This window comes from Numenius arquata, chromosome 10, assembly GCF_964106895.1.
Source record: "Numenius arquata chromosome 10, bNumArq3.hap1.1, whole genome shotgun sequence".
Classification (NCBI taxonomy): Eukaryota; Metazoa; Chordata; class Aves; order Charadriiformes; family Scolopacidae; genus Numenius; species Numenius arquata.
Genome location: NC_133585.1, coordinates 46,179,883 through 46,204,121, shown reverse-complemented (window position 1 = coordinate 46,204,121; position 24,239 = coordinate 46,179,883). Strand labels below are relative to the sequence as shown.

Genomic DNA, 24,239 nt, shown 5'->3' with positions numbered 1-24,239 from the left:
CAGGATTACCTTATTTTCCTTAAATTGCGTAAGTTTGATTTTTTGCTTTATCCAAGGTGCACCTCTACAACCCCATCTCTATATTAATTACAATATTTATATTTTAAATGGCATTTTTCTAATAAAATGTGAGAACAACCATAGGAAGATCATAATTATGCTATGCTTAAGACTTCTATTCATTATAAATCCCTTTCTGTTATGCAATACCTCTCCTATGAAACCTAGAGAAATGTCTTTTATGCTCAGGGTAGCCAACAAAGATCATTTGTGGGTCTCTAGGCTGATTTTCTCTTTCCAGAAAATTAAAAAACAAGACACATCCTGTGCATCAAGCCATACTGCTAAAACAAAAAGAAGCACATGATATGATGGCTCCCCTGTTTAAGGCAGTATTCTGCATGAGGGAAGTAGCAAGTGCAGCGTTGTTTAAAACTCATGCAAATAAATAGCTTTGCAGCTGTCTTCATATGGTTCTTTAGTTTGAAAACTCTCCAGCAGTGAGAATAAATCTAGAGTTTAAGAATAAATCTTAAACTCTAGAGATTTAATTGTTTTTTCAGGTGTTCACACATTGGACTTCTGGTTCTTTCATGCCTGAATTCCATTTAATTCCCATACACCAGAGAAGACTGAAGAAATAACTCTTTGGGGTTCCTATGGTTGTCACCGCCTCCAAAGCCATCAGGAGTTCTCATTAAACTACCTGGATGCTCCAGGAAACAATGGAAGGGCTGAAGATCAAACCCGAAAGAGGTATCACCCAAGCCAGGCAGGGTTCAGCTGCGCCTGCCGTCGCCCAACACATGACATGATTCATCAGTGGAGCCTCGGGGGGCAGCAAACAGACTTCACTGCAGTTCCTCTCCTCTGTCTCTTCTCTTGACATTTCTATGACTAGTTTCTGTTCATGGACAAGGCCACTGATTCCACTAGCCCGAACTATGGATACACAGTAGCACTGCTTCACGTTGACTACTGTGGACCCTACATTCTGTCTTATGGGTTATAAACACCACTTTTGGCCAATGAGGACAGTACAGAACTCCAACATTAGCCAAAGCTTCAGGATCAAGAAGGAGCATATCAGTTTGCGGTGCTTGTTCAAAAGAACATGGAAGTATTTCAGCATTTAAACACATGGATCACATTATAACACTGAAATCAGAAATCTACTGGGTCTGTCCAGCTCTGACAAATTCTTAACTTACATTTTTGGAGGCAAGGAAGCTCATGCCCTTTGCCACCTGGTAAGAAAAACTTAGTAGATCTTCAACATCTAGAGCAAGCTCATCATCTTCCAACATAGAAAGGGTAACATCCTGATCAGTGTAGGATCCTATGCAATATAAACAACAGCTTTTAAGCAGACCAGGTATAATCATTTAGAAGCAGATTTGTCTTACATTAAACAAAACAATGATCTTAATAAGTACCAGACTAGAGCCACATAAATAAATAAATAGCCCACCACAAAAACGCAAAAAATAATACTGATACTCCATGTAAGTGTGAGGAAAAAACAAGACACTGTAATTTATCATATCAGTCTTTCTTAAGCCTTCCCATATCAATTAATGGATTTTAATTCTCCCCACTAATGAAAGAAAATTATGATAAAACTGAAAAAATCCATGAAGCCCTCCTCTCTGCACTCCCAGCAGCAAACAGAATTCCTTGCCACTGTACTCACCAGACTTCACTGGGCGTTTTTTATCAGCTTTTGGTGGGACTGAGTACGACACTCCTGGTTTCATGTCCATGTACTCATTGGCAACATCACTGTAGAGGCAGCAGATGAAATAAAACATCATTTAGTGAAAAGGTCTCAGAAACCATCCAAACAAAAAGCTAAGGTTATGCCAACACTCTGATTATAATGCTTTAAAAAGAAAAGTAGATTGGAAACTCATAGGTCTGCAAAAAAGATGAGGATAGGCCTGTATAGAAAGAGAGGTTTGTCAGTACAGCTAACCAAAGGTCTCAAGAGTTTGGCTCAGGTGAGCAAACCAAAACTTTCACAGATATACTGTTTATACAGACTTCATTCTCTATAAATTAACATCCAGATGTTTCACAGGACCTGCCAGTGCTTCCTCCTTCTGCTTAGGCCAACTTCTACCAGAATATTTCAGCAACTCAAGTGGTAATTGAAATGCAGAAGACAAATGGTAAAAGATGTTAAATTCAGAGATTCCCAAGTTCCAAAGGGGATTCATATACATTTTGAAGAACCAGCCGAGGCTTGGGACAGCCATCTGCTACATTTTTTAAGTTTTCTTATTGCTATATATAATTCAAATGTACAGACTTTCATACTATATGGTTTATAAATATACAGTTAGGCACCTTTAGAAATGATGGATGTACTTTGGCATTTTTCACTTCTTTGCCATTAGAACTCATATACATAGCCTGAAATACCTGCTTAGTTTATGAACAATAAATGCAGCCACAGAGATAACATGGAAAGGAGTAATGAGATCACCAATAGCTTTAGTCACCACTAAAGCTGACGCACTTCGAACCTGCAGCTTTACAGTAAATACTAATATGGGTTGTAGAGCCCAGAGAAGGACAAGGGGCAACGGGCACAAACTGGAACACAGGGAATTCCATCTCACCATGAGGAAAAACTTCTTTACTTTGAGGGTGCCAGAGCACTGGAACAGGCTGCCCAGGGAGGTTGTGGAGTCTCCTTCTCTGGAGATACTCAAAACCTGCCTGGATGCGTTCCTGTCCAGCCTGCTCTGGTTGACCCTGCTTTGGCAGGGACTAGATGACTTCTGAAGGTCCCTTCCAGCCCCCATCATTCTGTGATTCTGTGAGAATTTGGTAAATACTCGGCCACTAATACTTCATTTTACAATATGTGCTCAAGCAGTAAGATTCCCGCACTGAAAAGAGGGCACAAGTCCAATGGCAAATCACAGTTTTGTGTTCATCACCTCAGTGGTTCCAACCTCTCCGGGATATTGCCAGCTACCCATATGTTACCATGGCACAAACAGCTTCACCAGTTCTACGTCTTGCTGGGACAAAGGACTTCACTACATCCTAAGGGTCTGCCTGGTTCTTTTGTGTCTGCCAACACGAAGTAACGGGCCCACTGGGGCAATAAACAGACTAAAAATAAAAATGGGCAGGTATTGTAACAGCCTCTCTGTTTTGGCAAGTTATGTCTTTGCAAAGGGAAAGAGCGAGCAGGAAATCTGCTTGGAAACATACCTGGAAAAAGCTCTGGGGTGGTATCTAAAACAGAGAAGTTAAAAATATATAGATGAAGTAACAGAAAAAAACCAAAGTACAAGAGCAATCTCAGAATCGTGACACGGGTCGTGTCATCACAAAATCCACTGAGCTGTCGGTGGCAGCCTGCCTCTGACACTGAAAGGCGCCGGTTTGACTTTGTAAGAACTCATTTCTGAAGGCAGGAACTTAGGAGAGCTCAGAGTATTAACAGCCCAACACTGGGGGAATTGTCATTCAAGCTGCTAAATGAGCACTGCCAACGTTTAACAGGAACGATAAACACAAATACGTATGAAAATTGGAGCCAAAATGAAATAACTACAGGAAATTTGACAAAGAAGGAAGACAGAGAGTGTATGTACACAATCAATAACGCTCTGTTAGAATAAACCACCCACTGTACAAATCATCTCTTTAATTAAATTGTTTCCTTGCACAGCAAAGAATCTTCAAAGCCTGCTGCATGAAAGGTTTCTCCACATCTCTTATCCCTAATAAACTTTCGTATCTCCTCCTTCCCAATCTTTTAAAAACACAAGTACATTTCAGCAGGTCATACTTACGCTGCAGGCTCTGCCTGATGCAAAAGGTTCTCATAAACTGCTGTTTCTGCATGTTCTTCATGTTTTGGACAAATAAATGAATCTCGTTTCCGTCTCAGAAAGTTTAAAAGATCACCATAGCAGCAATATTCTGTAATGACCAGAGTGGGACCTATAAATGAGGTTTAGAAAGCAGGTGAGTATTGTTTTTAAAGCAGAAAACCTTACATAAAGATAGCATTCAGGCAAGCACACAGGCTGGGCTATTAAAAATCACACTGCCTAGTGCTGTTGAGACTTGAAAAGTTGGAGAAAAGTAACCCGGCATCTTCCCTTTCACAGATCAGCAACTACGGTCCAGCTAAAGCTGTGTCGCTCCCAATTAATTTCCCCCCCCATCAATAGCATTGCATTGTACAAAAATTAAACAAATAAGTCTTTTTCTCTTTCTTCATGTGATAATGTTTCTGGCCAGACACATCTGTTTGATTTTGCTCACTTCCTGAAGGAAGTTATTTGTTCCAAACGTTAGAGTAATTCAAGCTTCAAACATTAATCCTTTTGATTCACTTCTGTTTACAGTAGAGCTTCACACTCCTTCAGTAATGTTTTGGAAATGATGTAGAGTGTTATATTCTGCAGTATAATAGGAAAAATCATTCAAACAGAACAGCCTGCTGCGACTGAAAACTACATTGCACAAGGCCTTAGAATATTAAAATTAAATCGGAAAGGAGAATCAAGTCATCTCCAGCACGGATGTTTATAGATCAAATATATGTTTTCTGAGTGAATGACTCCAGCGATGGTCCTTGAATATGTAATTGCACCGCGTGTTATTTCATCTGTAAGGTTATTCTCCACTGCCGCTTCCTAACCTCACTAGTTTATTTCCATTTTTCTGCAGTTAAAAATTATAGCTTTCCTAATAGCAAAAGCAGTGTTTGTGGCAGGATTTTCTTACAGACGCCACATTTTTTCAGCTGAGACAGACACACACTCAGGTCAGTGAGTCTACTTTGTTGACTGCTTAAACAAAATTGTTTCATCCTAGCTTTAAATCATTAAATGTGAAAGTGAGAAATGTTTTGCCTCCATCTAAAACTATGAATTTTTACAAGCTCTTTTTCTTTGAAAAATGGAAGCAAAAACTTAAAGAGCAAATATTTGTATAAGAAGCAACACCATCTTTCATATTAAAATGCACATAGATTAAAAATACAGGACTGTATCACTTTGTATTGACACTTCAGCTGTTTTGTAGCTTTTACTATGCATGAAAACAAACTTATTAAGTTAATATTAGATGTGAAACATTTGGGTTGTGCAGTAATTTATTTGGAAAATTCTTTTCCTCAACTTTCTGCTGCTTAGAATTTGTAACTTCACTGGTGCCTTAACAGATACATTTACAGTTTAAACAGAAGGCTGGAAGACTACACAAGACAGGCCTGTTGACTTCACCTTGGATACCAGCAAGGAACCAGTTCACGTATCTTTCCTCATTCGTGAGAAACAGTGCAGTCGAGGAAAAACTTGCACCGTACATTTTGTCACCTCGCAAGAAGAAAAGGCACAACGGCTCACATAAAAGAGAACAACAACAATTTTCCTTTTGAGCTGCAGCTACAGCAGCCTCATTACTGCTTTTAGAATGAGCCTAAAAATCTAGATTCAAGTATTCACAGGTGATAGTCACGATGATCTGCAACCTGCCTAAGCAAGAAATGTATTTAAGATTTCTAAACTTAGTGGCACTGGATTCTTCTTCACAATGTTCCTCCTTCTGGCGATAAAAAAAGGAACAGAAATAATCAATAATCTGTTGATAACCCCACCTCCAATAGTGCAAGCTCCAAGCAGATTCACGATATTAATGTGGTTTCCAAGGTAACTCAGCACTTTAAGCTCTGACATCAAGGCTTCTCTTTCTGTTAAATGGGCACTTGCTGCAAGGCAAAGCACAGTGTTCAGAACGTAACACACCGACCAGGAGGAAGTGAGAAAAAGTTGCACAGTACATTACAGCAACTTACGTTTTAACATCTTTACTGCTACTGTCATAGCAGCATCAGATTTAAACAGACCATAAGCGGTGGCTTCAACAACTTTTCCAAAAGCTCCAGCACCAAGGGTTTTACCTAATAAAGCAAAACAAAATACTCTGTAACGACTTGGAGCAATTCTTCCTGAAGGGTTCAACAATTTATTTTATGATATCAAGGAACCTATTGCAGATACGCCTGCTTGCTTTTTGTCCCAAGGTAAGTATGAGCAATTATCAGTATTTGCATTATCGCACGTCCTTTTGACAAAACCCTGCTGTGTTTGACCAAAGTCTCATATGAGACCTGAAGGTTTCACCTTGCAGATGAAGTTAAATAAATCTAAACTAACCAAAACTCAACCGGTTTCTAGGAAATTCCCATTTGTGATCATAAGGAAGTTGCGTTGGGTCTATGTAAACATAGTTGTTTCCATTTATTTCTTCAACAACTTTCCACTGAACTTCGTATTTGGGTTTCTGGAAAAGAAAGAGAACGGCTGTCACCACCGAAGCCACCACAGGCAGCTCACACACCTTCCTAACTCGGGCAGAGGGCCTTCTGATTTTACCTGCAAATATATGTACACCAGGATCATGACTATGATGCACATCAGTCCTGCAGCGACTCCAAACGCGATTAGTAAAGGGGTGAAAAGGGTATGGGTACGGATTTGTTCTGGAAAGAAACAGAGAAAAAATCTGCTTAAATACTGAACAAGAAAAACTGTATTAAAAAGTTGCAGGTGAAAATCTTTCCTTTGTTCCTCCTTGTGAAACATGGCTTGGGGTTTGGACTTTCCCAGATGTGCTCCAGGTCCACCAGAATGGCTTTCCTGAATGAGCTGGGGGGGGCAGAGCTGGCATAGAAAATCCAGTTTGTTGCCTCGGGAGTCTCAGCTTCACCACTTTAGGAGGCATGACAGTCAAATTAGGTTAAAGAAAGAAGTTTTTTCCTGAAGCCCTAATTTCTTCTCTTTTTTCCCTCTAAGAATGATCAGCACAGTCTTTACAAGTAGAGGTTGTGCTGAGTAGCGAAGGAATACCATTCCAGTAAAACCCATCTGTCCCAAATCTGGCTTATTTGTTTATATGTTATATCTGGGTGTAACAGAGGAAAAAAAAAATTAGCGGAACATTTGATTTTGCGAAGAGGAGCACAGATTTACAAACGCATTTGGAGGCATCTATGTTCTAGTGTTTTTCCCCCCGCCCTCCACAAACCCACAAATACTGCTACAAAACTCATAAGCCCTTTTGCCGTATGTTGTTGTTGCTTCTTTTACAACAGCAGGGCCCTTAGGCTCCAGTCAAGTTCAGGACCACATTTTCCTGAGACATTGTGAAAACATTAAAAACATGCAATTTTTCCTCAAACAACAACAAGAAGATGGCCTAAATACTTAAAACAGACAAAGACAGGAAAAGAAAAGGGGAGATAAAGAAAGCCGGTGTCATGCTGTAGGTGGTTTTCCCTTGTGCTGCACAGACAGAAGAAAACCAGGTACCTACTGCGCTGCAGATCTGGAGCCGTAAAAAGATGATACCACAATGTTCATTGAAAAATTAAAGCAATGCTTTGACAGGCAGAACATGTGGCATAATACGTTATCATACCCTTAGCCACAGCACCGTAAGTTTTCTTAGGGCAAAGGTAAACCACTTAAAATCCTCTTTCAGAAAGAGCTGAAAGGCACCCATGTTTTATGGTCTCATTCACTCCAGCCGTTACCTTTAATGGCAAAGTTGAAGAAAGCAGAGCTCCTGTCCCCGTTGCTGGAGGCTTCGCAGCACACAGTGCCGGTGCTCCTGAACATGCTGGCGTTAATGGTGCTTTCCACCAGGATTCTTTCAAACGATGGCACCGATGAATTTGTGTAACTGGTTTTGACATCCATGGGGGATATTGTCGGTGAATCAAAACACCTGGGAGAAACAATACTGACAGTTACCTGCCATGGACTGCTACCTGGAATGGATGACACGTCCTGCTGTTGAGGCAGACAGTCACTGCCAGACCATCAGATAACTAAAATACACTGCTCTACAAAGGGGTTCATCTGAAGGTCTTATCCTCGAAGCTTAGCCTACTCATGATGTCTCATTGTCTTCTGTGTAGTGGGTGAGATGGATACGTACACCAAGCCTGACCCAACTGGACACCACGAGGTCTTTGCATTTGCTTTTGGCTAGAGATACTTACAGGTCTGTAAGCCCACTGTGGGTTTTGCACTGTTCAGCCTGCATCTCCAACTTCAGCTTTGAGCCGTTGTGGCATTATTACCTACTCTAGAAAACTTTCCCCAAGCATCGTTCTATTACAGCACCAAAAAAAATCCATGATGTACACACACCAACAAGCTGATATGCATCCAGAAAATAGCCAGTTCTGTTCTCTCAAGATGCTGCCTCTCCTTTACCTGTCACATACATAGGCATAAAACAAATTACGAAGGTGGGAGACCCATGCTTCCTAGTACAAGGTCTACAACCACGGGGTGGAAGTCAACCAAAACCTTAAAACATGCTTCACAATGCTCACTTCACAGTGAAACTCTACAGTCTTTTTAGAAACGTGCTAACTAGACATCAGGTTTTATTCATAACTTGTTTACTTGTCATATGCTTCATGTAAATAGAAATCTAATTACTTTATGCCTTGAAAAATTATATCATTACATAATAAAACAAAAGATAACAGCAGTATTCACAAGTGAGTCTGTGATTGTCATTCTGTGAAATTGCATACAGAACATGTGTCATTTGGGGCCAAACTGATCCAAACCTTAGCTAGCCTGCAGCAGGCAGAAAGTCTGGCTTTTGCTTTTCTGCAGCAGAAAATGTTGGTTATTCCCCTTTTAAGGACGGAATGCAGAGGGGAATAATGAAACACACCCCTGCCTTCGCCTCAAACCACTGCAAATAATGCAATGCCGAAAATGATGAAAATAGTGATGCAATGTTTGAACATAACTGTTACTGAGTCATTTTCTGTTCTTAATTTTTAATTATAAATTGTGCATGTTGCATTTAGAATAACCTTTGGAGACTCTCATTTACTTAACTTACCTCTGCTCGGTTCCTGGGCAAAAATACCAGTATATGGTAGGGGCTGGGAATCCAGCTGCTACGCACTGGAGAATACCATTGCTAAGTATATCCAGAGTGAGAATCTCTGGTTTTGCTGCAATAAACAAAAATGAGAGTCACACATTAGGGGAACACAGGATTTGCATTGCCATTTGCTCTCCACCCCAGCAACTTGTGTGTACCACCGACTGTGGAATTACTCGGGTGAACAGAGCTTTGCATGCTCAAGGGTGTCAGCGTCTGAACAGTGCTCGCCCTGCAAGCACTGACCATCTGCAAAATTACCAGTTCTTTCACTGAATGCTTGGGCTGGATTTCAGAATAATACCTTACTTCCACTGGAAGTCTGGTTTAATGAAAGATCCTAAACCAGCAAAGCTCAGAGCTTAAATAACCCAGAGAAGTGTGTGCTTGAAACAACAGCGCAGTTCCCATTCCTGCACAGCACGACTTTACCCGCCTGTAAAAAGGACAGTTTCTTCACAGTTATAAGCATACTAAATCTGTCAAACCACATCTCTCTTACATCTGCCCTCTGTATTAAATATTACCACCACAGCCAGAAAAGGAACTACAGGGCAAGGCAACCAGTGCAAACAAGTCCCCACAGAGAACACACATCCCTCTAAGATATCAGTACTGAAATGCCCCTCTGCCTAACTCTCTGAAACATTGCACACAGAGGAAGCTAATATTGCACTGAACATATTAGTTTTCCAAACAATAATTCATGATTGCTGTGGTAGTTTAGAAAACAATCTGGCCAGACAATGCCTCCCGCCTTGTCCTGCACCAGAGCTGGTCCTGCGCTCGGTTCAGGAGATGCCGTTTTGATTACGGCAGGAAACCAGAGCGATCAGGTGGACTTCACAGGCTTCAGCCAAGAGGACCGCCAACACCACCTGGCAAATATTAGCAAGATGTTTTTCTTGGAGAAACTTGAATTAGAGGCCTTATTTCCCTTAACAGCCTTGGCTTCCTTGCAAAACCACTCACAAAAATGTTAATGGGAAAAAAACAGACTATATTGCAATGATGCTGCTCACCTGACAGGTACAAGTTAAGGCTCCATTATCGGTTAACACAACTTCACAAAAATATAAGATCAACTTCTAGTACTCGGGAGTTGTGAAGCTGTATAGACTACACTGGGAAAATGCCAATTTATTTCGGATAAAAGCCACATACAAAGACTGCACGGCGTTAGTTTTTAATGAATATTCTACTTGCTGATTAAATTAGAGGCAATAAAGCACACGTATATTCTCAATCACATAGCATCTCCTCATGACTAATGTTACAGGAACCGAATGTTCTTACATTTCTAAATCCGCATGTTGTGTTTTATGCAAACCACCGAGGACCAAACATTGTTGCAAAATGTTGAGATGGATTTCCAGCATTACTCATTTGGTGAGGGACTTTTTGAGAGCGCACAGCATCTCGCTCACCCATCGATCTCAGCGCTCACGGAATACACATAATGCACATTTCCAAAACTCCTATCAAAGTAGTTGGATTGTGACATTGTAATTAGCTAATCTACTTACTGTGCAAGCAATTTGGTTAGGCATATGCTATCACAGAATGGTAGGGGCTGGAAGGGTCCTTCGAAGACCATCTCGTCCAACACCCTGCCAAAGCAGGGTCACCCAGAATGGGTTGGACAGGAACGTGTCCAGGTGAGTTTTGAATATCTCCAGAGAAGGAGACTCCACACCCTCTCTGGGCAGCCTGTTCCAGGGCTCTGCCGCCCTCAGAGTAAAGAAGTTTTTCCTCGTGTTGAGATGGAATTTCCTGTGTTCCACTTTGTGCCCATTGCCCCTGTCAGTGGGCACCAGTGAGAAAAGTCTGACCCCATCCTCTTGACATCCACCCTTCAGGTATCTATAAGCATTGGTGAGATCCCCTCTTAGTCTTTTCTCCAAGCTAAACAGACCCAGGTCTCTCAGCCTTTCCTCATGAGATGCTCCAGTCCCCTGATCATCATCGTAACCCTCCCATGGACTCCCTCCAGTAGCTCCCTGCCTTCCTTGTACTGGGAACCCCAGAACTGGGCATATGCTATGCTCTAGGCAACATTACAACACAATGTAATTAAAGAAATGAGAGAAATTTAAAGTCAAATATAAGAGGAAAATGAACATTAAGCCCCAGAAAAAATATTGTGCTAGATTTGGGTTGCATCTAACACTTTGAGTGAGGGAAAGGAAAATGTCCACATTAGTCAGGCTTTTTCCATTGTAAAAACTTAAATAAAAGCATGACCATGTGGACTCATCCTGCAGCAGTGGAGGGTGAGGATGGGGTTAATGCCTCCAGCATCCCGGGCAGAGTGGTCCAGCCCTGGTGCCACAGGGAGCTGAGCTCCTGCAGCCTGGTGAGAACTGATGGCCTGAGAGCAGCTCTACCCCTGGCATCCCTGGTGAAGAGCTTTGATGTGGTGATTAACATGATCAGCCTGGGCTTCTTCCTCACCCACCAGTACAGATGCTCTGGGGAATGCTGGAGCAAGGATGGACTGGCTTGGGCAAACAGATGCCAAGCTGTCACTCAGCATCTTCTTTTTAAAAGAGATTTTATTGTAGTAGGTTTTATGACTCTCACTGCCTAATTATCAGACAGACTCCTAATGACTAGACTTTGTTCACTGTTTCAGCTTTAACCCTTTAAATATTTAATGTTTCATTACATTACTTGGCATATATACATATTGCCTTCCATAATCAGTCATTAGTTGTCTTAAACTTCTAATTTCACTAAGTTTATTAACTGCTTTTCAGCTTTTATTAATGTTGATTCTGAATGTAGCAAAGAGGACTGCTAAAAGGTCACTCCTATTTTAACTCAATGCTCTTGTGCATTTAATTGCTTTCTATTGCTGATTTCCTTTTCTTCATCATTAACAAAGTAAATGCCTAAAAAGTAACATTTAATAGGTATTGTCTGTCATCGCAGTCAAAGAGAGAGAGCTTTCCTCCTGGAGTCACATTTTCTGGACTGGAACAAATCTTTTTTCTAGTATTACAGTGACTCCTCATTTGTTCACTGCATATTCCAACAGAAAAAAAATCCCTGAGCTTGGCTTCATGTGATGTACAATACCGTGACCAGTTTTCTCTCTGCAGCATGAGCCCCAACTGCACAGGTAATATTTTGTTGACTATAATTAAGCCCAGATATTATTTTGCACTAAGCTCAGATACTGGTTGGAAGATTCCTCCACTAATTGCTAGACACACCGTACCTTGCCACTCTGGAGATTTCTCCAATTTCTTAATTGTAACTCAGTTCGGCGTGCTGCTTGTCAAATTGCAATTTTCTCTTTGGCTCTTAATTTCAGAGCTCCTTTATGTCACATTTACTATGACTGACTACATTTTTTTTTTAAGCAATTTAGTATTGTTTCAGATTAGCATATGCAATTGCTAAATGTGTTTAAATCCAAGGCAGGCATTTCTGTACAGGGTTTTTTGTGTCTTTCAGCAAATGCTTCAGCATCAATTCTTGTTTATGTGAAGACATTCTCCTGATTATGAATCCTGTTTTACCTGTTTGATTACTTTCTGCTGATTACTCGCCCAAGCCAGAAGAGTAAACACCACAAGCTACATCCCAGGAATTTATGCGAAATCCCCGCTCACAACAATGCCAGGTCAGGACACACCATTAGATCAGGATCTGACCCACCCACACATGACTCCCAATGTCAAATAATGTGGTACATTGTTGTGCAGTTTGTGTTTCACACTTAAATGATGAGCATCTTACCAGCCACTGAAAACATGAGGTTATTTTTCTTAAAAACAAACCCCTAGAAGGAACAATCCATTTCACCTCTTCCTTTCAAAATTAAAGAAATATTTGCAGGAGCTTAGTCAAAATGCCAAAAGAAACTCTTTTTGAGCCAAGTGTGTCTAATCCATCTGCTTCAGCAACGTCTCCAGTCCACTCTGGGCCACGGTGCTTGGTAACCTGGGCTCTACTGTGATGGCTTAAATGTCCTCATTGCATCCCAAGGCTGATCTTACTACTTACAAGATGGGAAGCAAGAGGGAAGAAGACTTGCATTCTGTTGGTGGCACACACAAGCCACTCAGAAGAACTAAGCCGTCCATGCTTCCTCCTGTCTTGGCCATACTGCTTTACCATGCTATTGAGGAGGGCCACAAAGATGCTCAGAGGGCTGAAGCACCACTCCTATGAGGACAGGCTGAGAAAGTTGGGGTTGTTCAGCCTGGAGAAGAGGAGGCTCCGGGGAGACCTTATAATGGCCTTTCAGTACCTGAAGGGGGCTACAGGAGAGATGGGGAGGGACTCTTGATCAGGGAGTGTAGTGATAGGACAGGGGTAATGGTTTTTAAACTGAAAGAGGAGAGATTTAGATTTGATATTAGGAAGAAATTCTTTACTGTGAGGGTGGTGAGACACTGAAACAGGTTGCCCAGAGAAGTTGTGGATGCCCCATCCCTGGAGGTGTTCAAGGCCAGGCTGGATGGGGCTTTGAGCAACCTGGTGTAGAGGGAGGTGTCCCTGCCCATGGCAGGGGAGTTGGAACTCGATGATTTTTAAGGTCCCTTCCAACCCAAACCATTCTGTGATTCTGTGATTCTACGATTCTATGATTCCCAGTCTGGTTTCCTAACCACGACCCCAGGGGTTTTCAGCTTTTATCAAGTAGCAGATTCCCATGAGAACCAACCCTTATGATGACAAAACCGCGGTGGGTTTTCTTAAGTTACTGTGCCCAGACTGCTCCCAAGCAGCCTGCAGAGACTGGGAGAGCTGGGAGGCCCACGGACAGCCCCTTGCTCCAAACACACTTATGGTGCTGCAAGTCAGAAAACACCATCCAGCCTTATCTGAACTGACAGCTCCAAGCACAACCTGCAATTTCTCCCATTCCTTCCCAGTAATTAAACTTCTGGCTCAACAATTTGCTCCGCTAATCTGTAAAATAGTAGAATTATCCCTCCTGACTGCAACCCACACTCATCCATGGTGGCAAAGGACATCTGAGGTCGCCAGTGCCCTTATCTCAGAAATCACAGCTAGGAAATGGAAAAGGCATAAGAATACAAATTACAACATTCACAGATGAGGGAAGAAATGCCATGTTCTGAAAGGAGCCCAAGTGACATTTCTAGACCTGAACTATGGCATTGCTAATAGCGACGCTACAAACATTGACCTTCAGTGATAAAGGAGAAGAATTCAGAAATTACTATCTAGGATTTTGTGCATTTGTGGACTTCTCCACAATCCTCTGCATTAACCTACACCCAGAGAAGGACATGTCACTGCCAAAGCGCAGCAGCAGCACAGAACTGCACTTGCAGCACATTCTCTCACTCTCTGTCCAGTTCCTCCTGCTGGGCTTGAAGGCACCATTGTCTACCTCACCTTAGTTTCTCCAGTCTGCCTGCAGCCCCCTCCTGGTTTAATTTTCCTTAAGTTTGGCCTTTAGCATCTGCCAATATAAGTCTGCTGAGAGCATTAAATTCTCTAACAGGATGGTTCTGCTAAGGACAGGCTTTCCTGAAAGTTTCATTGAATTAATATTGAAGTTTAGCTTTTGCCTCAAAGAATGCTATTTGGAACTGAGAGCGATGCTCTCTTTTACCAAGCGTGTCCCAAAGATGACAGCACACACGTTTGTAAAGCTATGCAGATTTCTCTAAAACAATGGTGATCTATATTATTATACAGAAGTATTTAGATGCCAAAGGGCACAAGTGAATAATTCTCCTGACAAGCTTTCAAACTCTGCATCCAACTCAAATAAATGAACGACAACTAATAGCTTAACTCAGCTGCCAAAAATGCCAATTATAATCTCTGTATATCCTGCTCCACCTTAAATTACCAAAGGTTTATGGTACGTGCTTATTTTTGAGATCAGGTTTGCAGGTGCTACAGTTTTTTTTCCCAGCATAAACTATCTAGCTGCTCTCTGGTAACCTCTGGAATACATTTGCTAGAATGTAAGGTCACACTGGATAGTAGGTGGATTTGTGTAAGTACTCTGCACTTTTATATCTTGACATTTCAATAGTTTTTCAGCATGTGCTTCACTTCAGAAAGCCTCTCAGATGCTGAACCACACTGTGACATCTTGTGCATACATTATGTTGTATAAAATACAATGACTGTGATAATGAAATATTTCAGACTGTTCACTTTACTTACTTTTCACATAGACATTAAATGTTACAGAGGAGCTGGCATCAGAATTGGACACAAAAAATGTGTAAATGCCTCCTTCTGTTCCTTTTAATCGGGTAAGGTGAAGTTCACTTGTATAACTGTAAAGAAAAAAAACTATCATTATTGATAATCACAGCTTGTGGTGAACAGGCAATTGCCGTATGGAAGCTGAGGAGTCAATTATTAGCGTGCCGTCTTCTTCTGCAGACACTGTCCATGCCGACACTCTTACCTTGTGTTATGACGGCCTCTGCACTACAGCATCCAGAAGTTATGCCACTTCTTACACCTAGATGTGTGCCCACACCACATCCCAGCACTAGGCTGAGACCCCCCTGCGTGTCCCCCCGCCCGCTCCTTTTCTCAAAGAGGAGGGAACCCAGGTACACAACCCAGGCCACACGTGCTAAGGTGCTACGCTGGATTTTTGAAGGACCAGAGCTCAGGAGAGCACAATGCACAGCAGAAATAAAAAAAAAGTAAGCTTTGGCGCAGAGGACTGGGCTCTGCTGTGGTGGTGGAGGGAGTCTGCACACAAACAGCTTCACATTCTGATTTTTGCTTATTGGGCAGGACTGGCATCTCGTAGGTGAGTGCTGAGTTTGTGGCCCACTGGTCCTCACATGGCACGGTTAGCTCAATGCTATTCCAAATCTAGGTCAGCAGACTTTGCACCAGTTACTGTGGTAAGCCACATGGACTACGAGATCTTTTATAATCACAATTTTCTCACCATCTCCATTTCCATCTTTCCAGAGCAGACTCTAGTTTGCTGTTCCAAAGTGAAATCGATAGCACTTACAACCATTCATATTACCTGTTATTGCCCACAGTCTTGAACTTGACGTAATGGTCTGATGAATTCTGTAATGTTTCGTTCATGTACATCCAGACCTCTTCCTTCGGTTTCGGATATGCCTCATATTCAACTGTTAAATTTCCATTTTGTCCTGCATTTATATCTATTGTGGTATTCATTGTTGCAAACAAACGGACAAATCCTTTAGCTGATGGCCGTAAGAGGAGAAGAAAAACAATTTCAGGGCCATTTAGAAGATTGTCAGTACTCTAACCACACTTAAGACTACTTCAAGATCTAGTGATTAAATATCCAACTGTGAAACAGGAAACCTGATCACCAAAGCAGAACTTGAACCCTCACCTGCCAAACCCAAGGCCACTAACTATATATAGCCATGAGGCACAGGACTTAAAGCAGCTTAACAGAAATAATTCCATCTTCTGGTGATAAATTGCCTCTATTAGCTTTCAGAAAAATGCAAGCACGTGCTTGCTTCTACTCAAGTATTTGCATTTTTCCAAAAAAATCAGAGTCACTAAATGTACGGTACAAAAGAAACACTGCAGAAAAAGCAAGATAAATTGATCATTTATGACAATATACTAGAGTATTTAAGGTTTCTTTGTCAGGTGTAATTAAGAACAACATTACAAATGAAGCTATTAAAAAACTGTAATTAGAGAAAAGTGTGCTAAGTCCACAGGCCTGGATACCAATTGTTTTAAACTAAGGCATTTCTGTTCATCTACTGCTGGGTCTTAATCTTTTCTTTGGCAGATACTGTTTATCATTGTGCAGTTCCGTTCCAAAATACCATGTGGAGCAGCATCCTTACTGCAGTGGTTTTGATTTCATTAATAAACTCATCAGCTTCAGGATTATTCACTTTGAAAAGACAAATTTTTCAGTCCTATTACAAAAACTCATATGGGAATTATCAGTTTGACAGGCAGATTGCAATTACAATGAAACACATTTACTGAGAGCGCTTGAATTTAGACCAAAAGTCAATCTCGGATCCCTGCTTCTTCCCACTTTCTAGTAATCAAACTGCTGTGGCCAGCTGGGCACCTCAGCTCGGGAAAGCCGAAGCCAGCGGGGCTTGGTGAAAGCATATGGAGCTGCCAGAGCACTTGACAGCTGCTTCAGGGAAGAAAAGATGAAGTAAACTCACAGCAGGCAGGTACACTCTAAAATGCTCTCCATCATTAGAAATGAGAAAAAGGTTTTAAATCTGGAAACGGAAGATTTTTAGTTCCTTCGCAGAGCTTTTTTTCTATTTTTTCTGTATGAACACAGGATCCCTTATGCACCCTAGATTCAAAATCAGACCCAAGAGCCTGCAAATAAAATTTTAAGATTGTGCTATCAGTCCCCAAACCAGTTCTAGAAACTGTTTATGATTAGATAAATCAACTATTAAAAAATTAATTAGGAAATTTACCAAAAATACCCCTTATTCCTTGTAAACTCTTTGGCTAATGTTAAAGCCACAGCTATTTAGAAACTGATACAATCCCAGGATCTCTCCAGTACATGCCATATACCACTTCCCAGGACCCTGGAAGCTGGCACAGTTCAGATAAATATAGTCAGTTTGAAAATGAATACTGAAAGGCATGCAGGAGACACAGTTTTGGGTTTTTAAAGTCGAATTTGAGAGGGTGGGGAGAGAAAAGTATCTCAAGAATGAGATTCCAGTTTTTCTCTGGTATTTTTTATTAAATATAAACTTTGCATTTTACTAAATACAAACTTGTTACTTTATTTTCTACTTTTTATAATGCCATGCTTTATTTTAGTCCCCAGACCTTCCAAAGTCAATCCTTTTTAAAGCCACATTTGCATACATAGTAGTCCTCAGAATTTCTTTAGTTAAGAACTTCCCTCCTCTTACAATAAAAGCCTTCATATTGTTCCCCTTGGGTAAGAGATTTTCTTTCATACTCCACATTGTTTCACTCTTTTACATATGAATTTAGTCTCTCCTGTAACAAAATGAGGAAAACATCCCTGTCGTTATGAGCCCTACCCCCTTGAACGGCAGAGCAAGGTTAAGGGCACTCAAACCTCTGGCACTCTGCTGAATCTCACCCATATGGGTCAAATACTTCTGTTTTCTTTAAGCTACTGGGGAAAGAAAACAAGCAATGTAGCAGGACTAGCTGTGTAACAGAAAAACAGATTTGAAAAGGAAAAAGGATCCAAGGCTACGCTTCTCGCAGTTACTACACCCTTGAATGGTGAGGAGCTGAAACCGTAGTAGCCAACTGCATAGATGTCTCCAGAATGATCTTATTAGCTATACCAATATGTCCTTAATTTATCAAATTAGCAGGTTTCAGCAGCTTTAAAATTCAAAAGGCACCGTGTGTCACCCAAGTTAATATATAGCAGATTCTAAACCAGTGTGTTATTAAACAAGAGGAGGGAGGGAATTCACCCACTGTGAAGGGACATGACCCAAAACCCGTGGAAGTGGATTTATCACAGGGGTGAACTCCGGAACAATTTCACGCTGCCTGTGCACACTGCAATGTTCCTTATGGTATTATTTCAAATAGAGGTACATATATAGCTTCTACGTAAAAAACACTGACACGCCGATGTCAGCGAAATTTCCCATGCTTGGAAGGCAGGTATTAAAGATACGCTTTGTGCTTGTGCTGCCAAATTACTTAAGCGTAGGGATAGGACCAGGCAAAGGTAAATTACTTGCTTCATTAAGACTGGATTAAATTTAAAATTAAACCAGGAAGGATGAGACAAACCAGAGAGATGGAAAGACCGTTGGATGGTTGTTCTAACATCACATTCCAATAACACGCAAAGGCTTATAGAAATTAAAGTAGTCAAACACACCACAACACTTCCTCAGCCATCCCATATGGTACCAGTCAGCAATAACCTTTTAATAAAGCAACTTTACTCACTGAGGTTTGGGGGAAAGGAGTGAAATGGAAGGGAAGGCTCCCCAGTGTTCTCGCTTTCCACCTCCTGCTCTTAGAAATGTTAAGATTTCTACAAGAACTATTTACCTAGTGCTTTCAAGGTTACTGTGGCATTGGTTTTTCCGAAAGGGTTTTCTGCTTGGCATGTGAATTCTCCAGAATCATTAACTCCCACTGAACGGATGTTCAATGTTAATTTCCTTTCGTATCCATAATCACCCAAATTTCTGCTTTTGCTTGTAACAATCTGTCGGTAAAAAACAATTAACATCTAAAACACTGTGTATGCCGCATCTTTCCGAGATAAATTAAAAATAGAAGTAATTATAACTTTGCTATATTAATATTCATAACTTTAAACCGGAATAATAAGCCAGCACGACAAACCTGTCACTAGAATCTCTCCATGCAAAACAAGTGTGTGATCAGCTGTCTTTGGGAGATAATGTCCTCTCTTAAGGCCTATCCCCTCCCCTTATTCTTTATTTTTTTCCTCCTCAAGCTCCACTGTAAGGCAAGAATACGTGTGTGTGTGCATTCACCTCCTCCAAGAGATCCAAATGAGAGAGACCAGCGCAAGCCACAAAGCTGAAACTCTAAATTTCTTCAAATATTTCAATCATATGGTGAAAAGGGTGTTGTGCCCACCAGACCCAGCTTGCTCTGGCTAAATTTCTAATGCTGATGAAGATGAGGAACTGACAGGTTTTATTTGCACTAATAACACTTCTAGCTGTAGGGCTTGATGCAAAATGAACACTGGGTCTTGACTGTCCTAATGCTCAGAAGCTGCAGTAAAAAGTCATTCCAGCTCTGAAGTGTGGCTCACAACTCAAGCCTAAAAACCACTGAACCCTCTAACGCTTGCAATGCCTCCCAGCGAGTGACAAGGGAGAATTTAAGGTGCTAGAGCTTCATTTTAAACTGGGTGGCTCTTTGCCCCGAGGCCATGGCATCACTTCATTGCAGATATACTGTAGAGAGACCTGGTCATGGCACACTTTACACGGCATCCTCGCTCTGGAACCTGCTTCGCTTCTCGATCCATAGCAATCCAGATTTATTGATCTTACAGGCAACTGGAAACCTCATTTTCTTTCCAAAGCATTAAGTATATCATGACTCTATGCCTATGTATGGGTGCTGGAACTAAATAAAAAATAAATGCTTTGAGGTGTTGACTTTAGTTCCTGTGAGAATGCTCGGTGTGGTTAGAAAGACTGATAAATTTACAGTGATTAATCCAAAAGCAGGCCTGGACTTATTGCGATTTCCTAGTAGAATGATTTCAATTCTTGGAGGTGCCATGAGGTTCCAGATGCATTTTGATTCCTCCTGTACTACAATAATCACAAATAGCAGTTTGGTTTGTATGGATGTGCTTGCTTATAACAAGTCTCCTAATTTTCAGAAGTGGTGATAACTTCAGTCTTACAAGGGAAGTGTTTTGAGGTTTTTTTCCTTTGACCTATTCAGCACAAAACGCAACTCTGTATCTATATAAACGTGAATTTTATGTATTCTGTTTCAGTACAAAATGTAATTTGATAGTCAATATTTAAAAGATAGCATCCCATGCTATTTACCAGAAAGGACAGAAAGGTCAAACTTATTTGGTCAAAAATATTTTCCTCATGGCTTTTACTCGTAAAATGAAAAGTGAAAAAGCACAAAAGTTAAGGGAAGACACTGCTTTAATCACATTGAAACAAAGAAAAGAGGGGGAACAATAGAAGAAATGAAGTTCTCAGACGAAGGACTTGTAGTTGACCTTGGCACGGGACCAAAAGCCCCATCTGCATGTCCCATGTCGCCTTCATGTCATTTAGACCTCCTCAACCCTTGGAGCTGCGAGGTGGGATTTCTGGAGCACTTAGTGGGAGCAGCTCTGCCAGAGCCAGTGGATTAGCTAAGCACGGCATACCCAGCCCCAGGGAACAGGCCTCCCCTTCGCTATTCTGCTCGAGGAGATGTGATTTATCCAAGCATCACAGCATCACAGAAGCCTTTTTTCCATACACACGTGGACTGCGAATTACGTATTCTGGTCACTACTCTTAGCAGTGAAAGACCAGCCAATTAGCATGGGAGCGTATACAGCAGGAGTTACTAACAGGTCTTCACAAGGGCTTTTAATTCATTTAAATTTCAGGGTATACCCAGAAAACCAAGAGGTGTTCCTTGAAAACAAGCCGGTGCCTGCTGCTTATTTCCAGGGCAGAGCTGGCTGCACGCTGGCTGGCCAGGGGAGGGGATCTCTCTGCCCCTCCTCTGCAGAATAGCTGTGCTGCCAGTAACGAACTCTCCTGGAGCACTTAGCCAATAATTAATTTAATTTGGTGATGCCAGGCAGTAACTTCATCTATCACTACAGACAGAAGCCAGTTCACCGGTTCATTTTTCAGAACGTTCCCAGTTAGGGAGGCACACCATGTAATTTAAATGAATTAATCATTCCTGCGAATGCTTACTACTATTCCTGTCACATACAATCCCATGCTAATTAGCAGGTATTTTACTGTTAATGATAACGACTAGAATATGTAATTTGCAGTCCATGTGTTGATATTTGCAGCTTCCATTGATTGCAATGTGATGTGTAGGCACTCTGTGCTTCCGTATTTAGGCAGCCCAACAGAGGTCACCTAAACGTCACATTGAAAAGCCTAATTTTAATTTCTGTTTGGGAAGAGAAGCCCATGAGGATGCTTTCCCTCCCAGCCATCCGCGTGGGCACAGGACAGTTGTTGCTGGCCTCTCACCAGTCTGTGGGATGCAGAACCTTTGGAAACGCAGCAAATCCAAACTGATCCAGCGTCTGGTGTCCAGGACATGCATGTGAGTATCTTCAGAGAATCTGTGTACTATGCATATAAATAAACAAATAAAGGAACTCACCCCACTTTTGTGATAAATCCAACGAGCTTGCACGCTGCTATCCACATCTGTGATTACACATGTAACTTCGAACTCTTCCCCTTCTTTGAGAAGCTCATAGCTTTTGGATAAGGTGATGACGGGAAGAGTTTTATGAACTGGAAAACAATTTAAAAGTGTGTTACTTTTCATTAGCTTCAGAGCTTCTAAGGGGGGATAAAAGTCAACAGTCATTAACTTTCCAATAAAATTTCAGGCCTCCAAGAGGTATTCAAATTTCTTTAACATATTACAGAGTTGTTCCTTTACAACAAGCACATTTCTGCTTCAATCTCCCTTCAAATTACACTTAAAGTTAGATAATACTTGTTAGAGCGTAGCAACTTGCATGACGAAACTTGAATGATGTTGAACCGTCAATGAGATGATTCATTCCATGATGGCGATTAAAAAGTTGCACTCTGGAACCAAAAACACTGTGAGGATCACCCTCTGAAGAACCACAGCCTAGCATTAACTGCAGCTTTTAATTACAAATTACTGCAGCCGACACAACCGACAGGTCCCTGAAAAGCCCCTGATGGACAGCCTAGGAAGGATAGGTAGAGCTCAAGGACTTCAGGACACCCGTCCCTGAAAGCACCACAACCTCTGCTCACAGTGAGGGTTCACAGAGGTGGCTGAAGCCAAGACCATGGACAAGTTCCTCGCCCAAGAGGTAAGTGGTTACAAGCAGCTGTGGGCTGCTGTACCCCTGGTCTGCTTTGGGGTGTCTTTTGTCAACAGTCAAGTATATTTGAGGATTATGTGTCTCTTATCTTCAGCTCTTCCTCTGTTCCCTCTACAGTTTGTTTTTCTGTTTTCTTCATCGTTTCTTCAAATTTTCCTCATTTATGAGACTCCACTGAACTTCCCACTAGGGCTTTTATGCAGGAAGACTCACTTTCAAGCCGTGAATGCAACACATATCAGATAAGGCCTTCCAGGCTCTCTTCCTGCCTCTGACACAGGCTTTGTAGCTGTCTTAGGTAAATTATACGAAACTTTGGGAAACTCCACACTTTTCAGCCATTCATACTTTAACAATAATGTTTTCCTCATGTTCTACAGACAAGAACAAAGAAATGTTTGCTCACTTCAGATATAAAGGCTCACATAAAAATCCCGCTCCCCCGGCCCCAGCATTCAGCAGGACCCAGGAGACAGAAGGAAACCGGTGCAGAAGGCGTGCTGTGTTCTCACCCACCAGCAACATTTATGGACAACCGAAAAAAAGCCGTAAGTCCATAAAGCCCCTCATTGTTTGGAGAAGGGCTGGACATAAACACTCCCAGTGCTATCGTAGCAGAGCTGGCGTATGTCTGAGTACGCCTGCACACCTCCTTCTTTCATGGATGCCTCTTCTGTCTGTCTGCACCCGAAGCTTAAACCTGGGGGTCTGAGGGCCGCCAATGCCCACCAAAGGGTCTGCAACACACTTAAGATTTCAGCCAAGGAGAAAAGGGGAGTTTCACCTGGTGAACTCAACAAGGATTGAACAGTAATTACAACACTGCTGGCCTCCAGCAGATGCTTCCACTTACTGCACTGTCTCGGATGGAGACGTGGACAGAGTGCCCAGGTCCCACTGACCACCTACACCAAGTCAGCACCCTCCCATCTGAAGTCACTGCTCTATCAAACAAGTACAGACTTTCATGCCGTAACAAAATGAGATAGTCCAATACTATAATTTGCATTCTCCTGTGTCAGAGGGATGTCAGTTATTCCAATCAACTGCTTTCTTTCTTTGGCCATCACTGAAAAAACAGTTGAAACAAAACGCTGTTACAGAACAAACACCAGAGACAGCAAGAATGGGCTTGATTTTTGTCATCATAGGAGAATGCCAGAGATGCCTGCACTGATAAAACTTTTGTTCTCTAGTCATTAATTGAAATTTATTATTCATTAAGATGCACTATATCAGAGTTTCCAAACCACCAGGAAAAAAGACTTCTTCAATTTGCCACAGCAAACTGCAGATTTGAGATGGCCCCCATTGCCCACCAGGCAGGTCACACAAGAGAGACCGACGGTGACAATCTGGGCATGCACAGGGACACATCTGGAAACGTTCCCTCCAACCCCAGACCATGCTGCAGCCCCTGTGTGGCACACACACCATGGCAGAGACACGCTCTCAGCTGCAGCGAGGGATCACTTCATTCAGAACACCCCAGAGCTACACAAAGAGCAAACTCATTTGCTTGCCCCTGAGGAAACGCCGAGCCAGCCCGGCTTTGCTGAACTTCTCCCCTGGGTATTTATACAGCGGATTAACGACACACAGGGTAACCACAAGCTCCAAAATGCCCAAAAAAACCCAGCCTGTAACGCTGTGCAGCCAGGTGCTGAGGCTTCTCCTCCTTCCCAAACCCATTTAACCACCCAACCCCAGGGCACAAGAGCATGTGAAGGTCAAAGGTAGGGCG

At 41.8% G+C, this 24,239-nt stretch overlaps 1 protein-coding gene across 1 annotated transcript in view; it reads right to left on the bottom strand.

The window, feature by feature from the left end:
* Positions 1–24,239, bottom strand: part of KIT (KIT proto-oncogene, receptor tyrosine kinase) — a 55,176-nt gene that overhangs the window by 7,692 nt on the left and 23,245 nt on the right. Inside the window, exons 4-16 of the mRNA XM_074154524.1 lie at positions 21,787–21,923; positions 18,976–19,135; positions 15,953–16,142; positions 15,118–15,233; positions 8,908–9,022; positions 7,571–7,764; positions 6,411–6,517; positions 6,192–6,318; positions 5,831–5,935; positions 5,633–5,743; positions 3,816–3,966; positions 1,694–1,782; positions 1,212–1,339 (exon numbers count right to left, since the gene is read on the bottom strand). Coding sequence (XP_074010625.1) covers positions 1,212–1,339; positions 1,694–1,782; positions 3,816–3,966; positions 5,633–5,743; positions 5,831–5,935; positions 6,192–6,318; positions 6,411–6,517; positions 7,571–7,764; positions 8,908–9,022; positions 15,118–15,233; positions 15,953–16,142; positions 18,976–19,135; positions 21,787–21,923 — 1,730 coding nt within the window. The remainder of the gene's footprint in view (positions 1–1,211; positions 1,340–1,693; positions 1,783–3,815; positions 3,967–5,632; positions 5,744–5,830; positions 5,936–6,191; positions 6,319–6,410; positions 6,518–7,570; positions 7,765–8,907; positions 9,023–15,117; positions 15,234–15,952; positions 16,143–18,975; positions 19,136–21,786; positions 21,924–24,239) is intronic.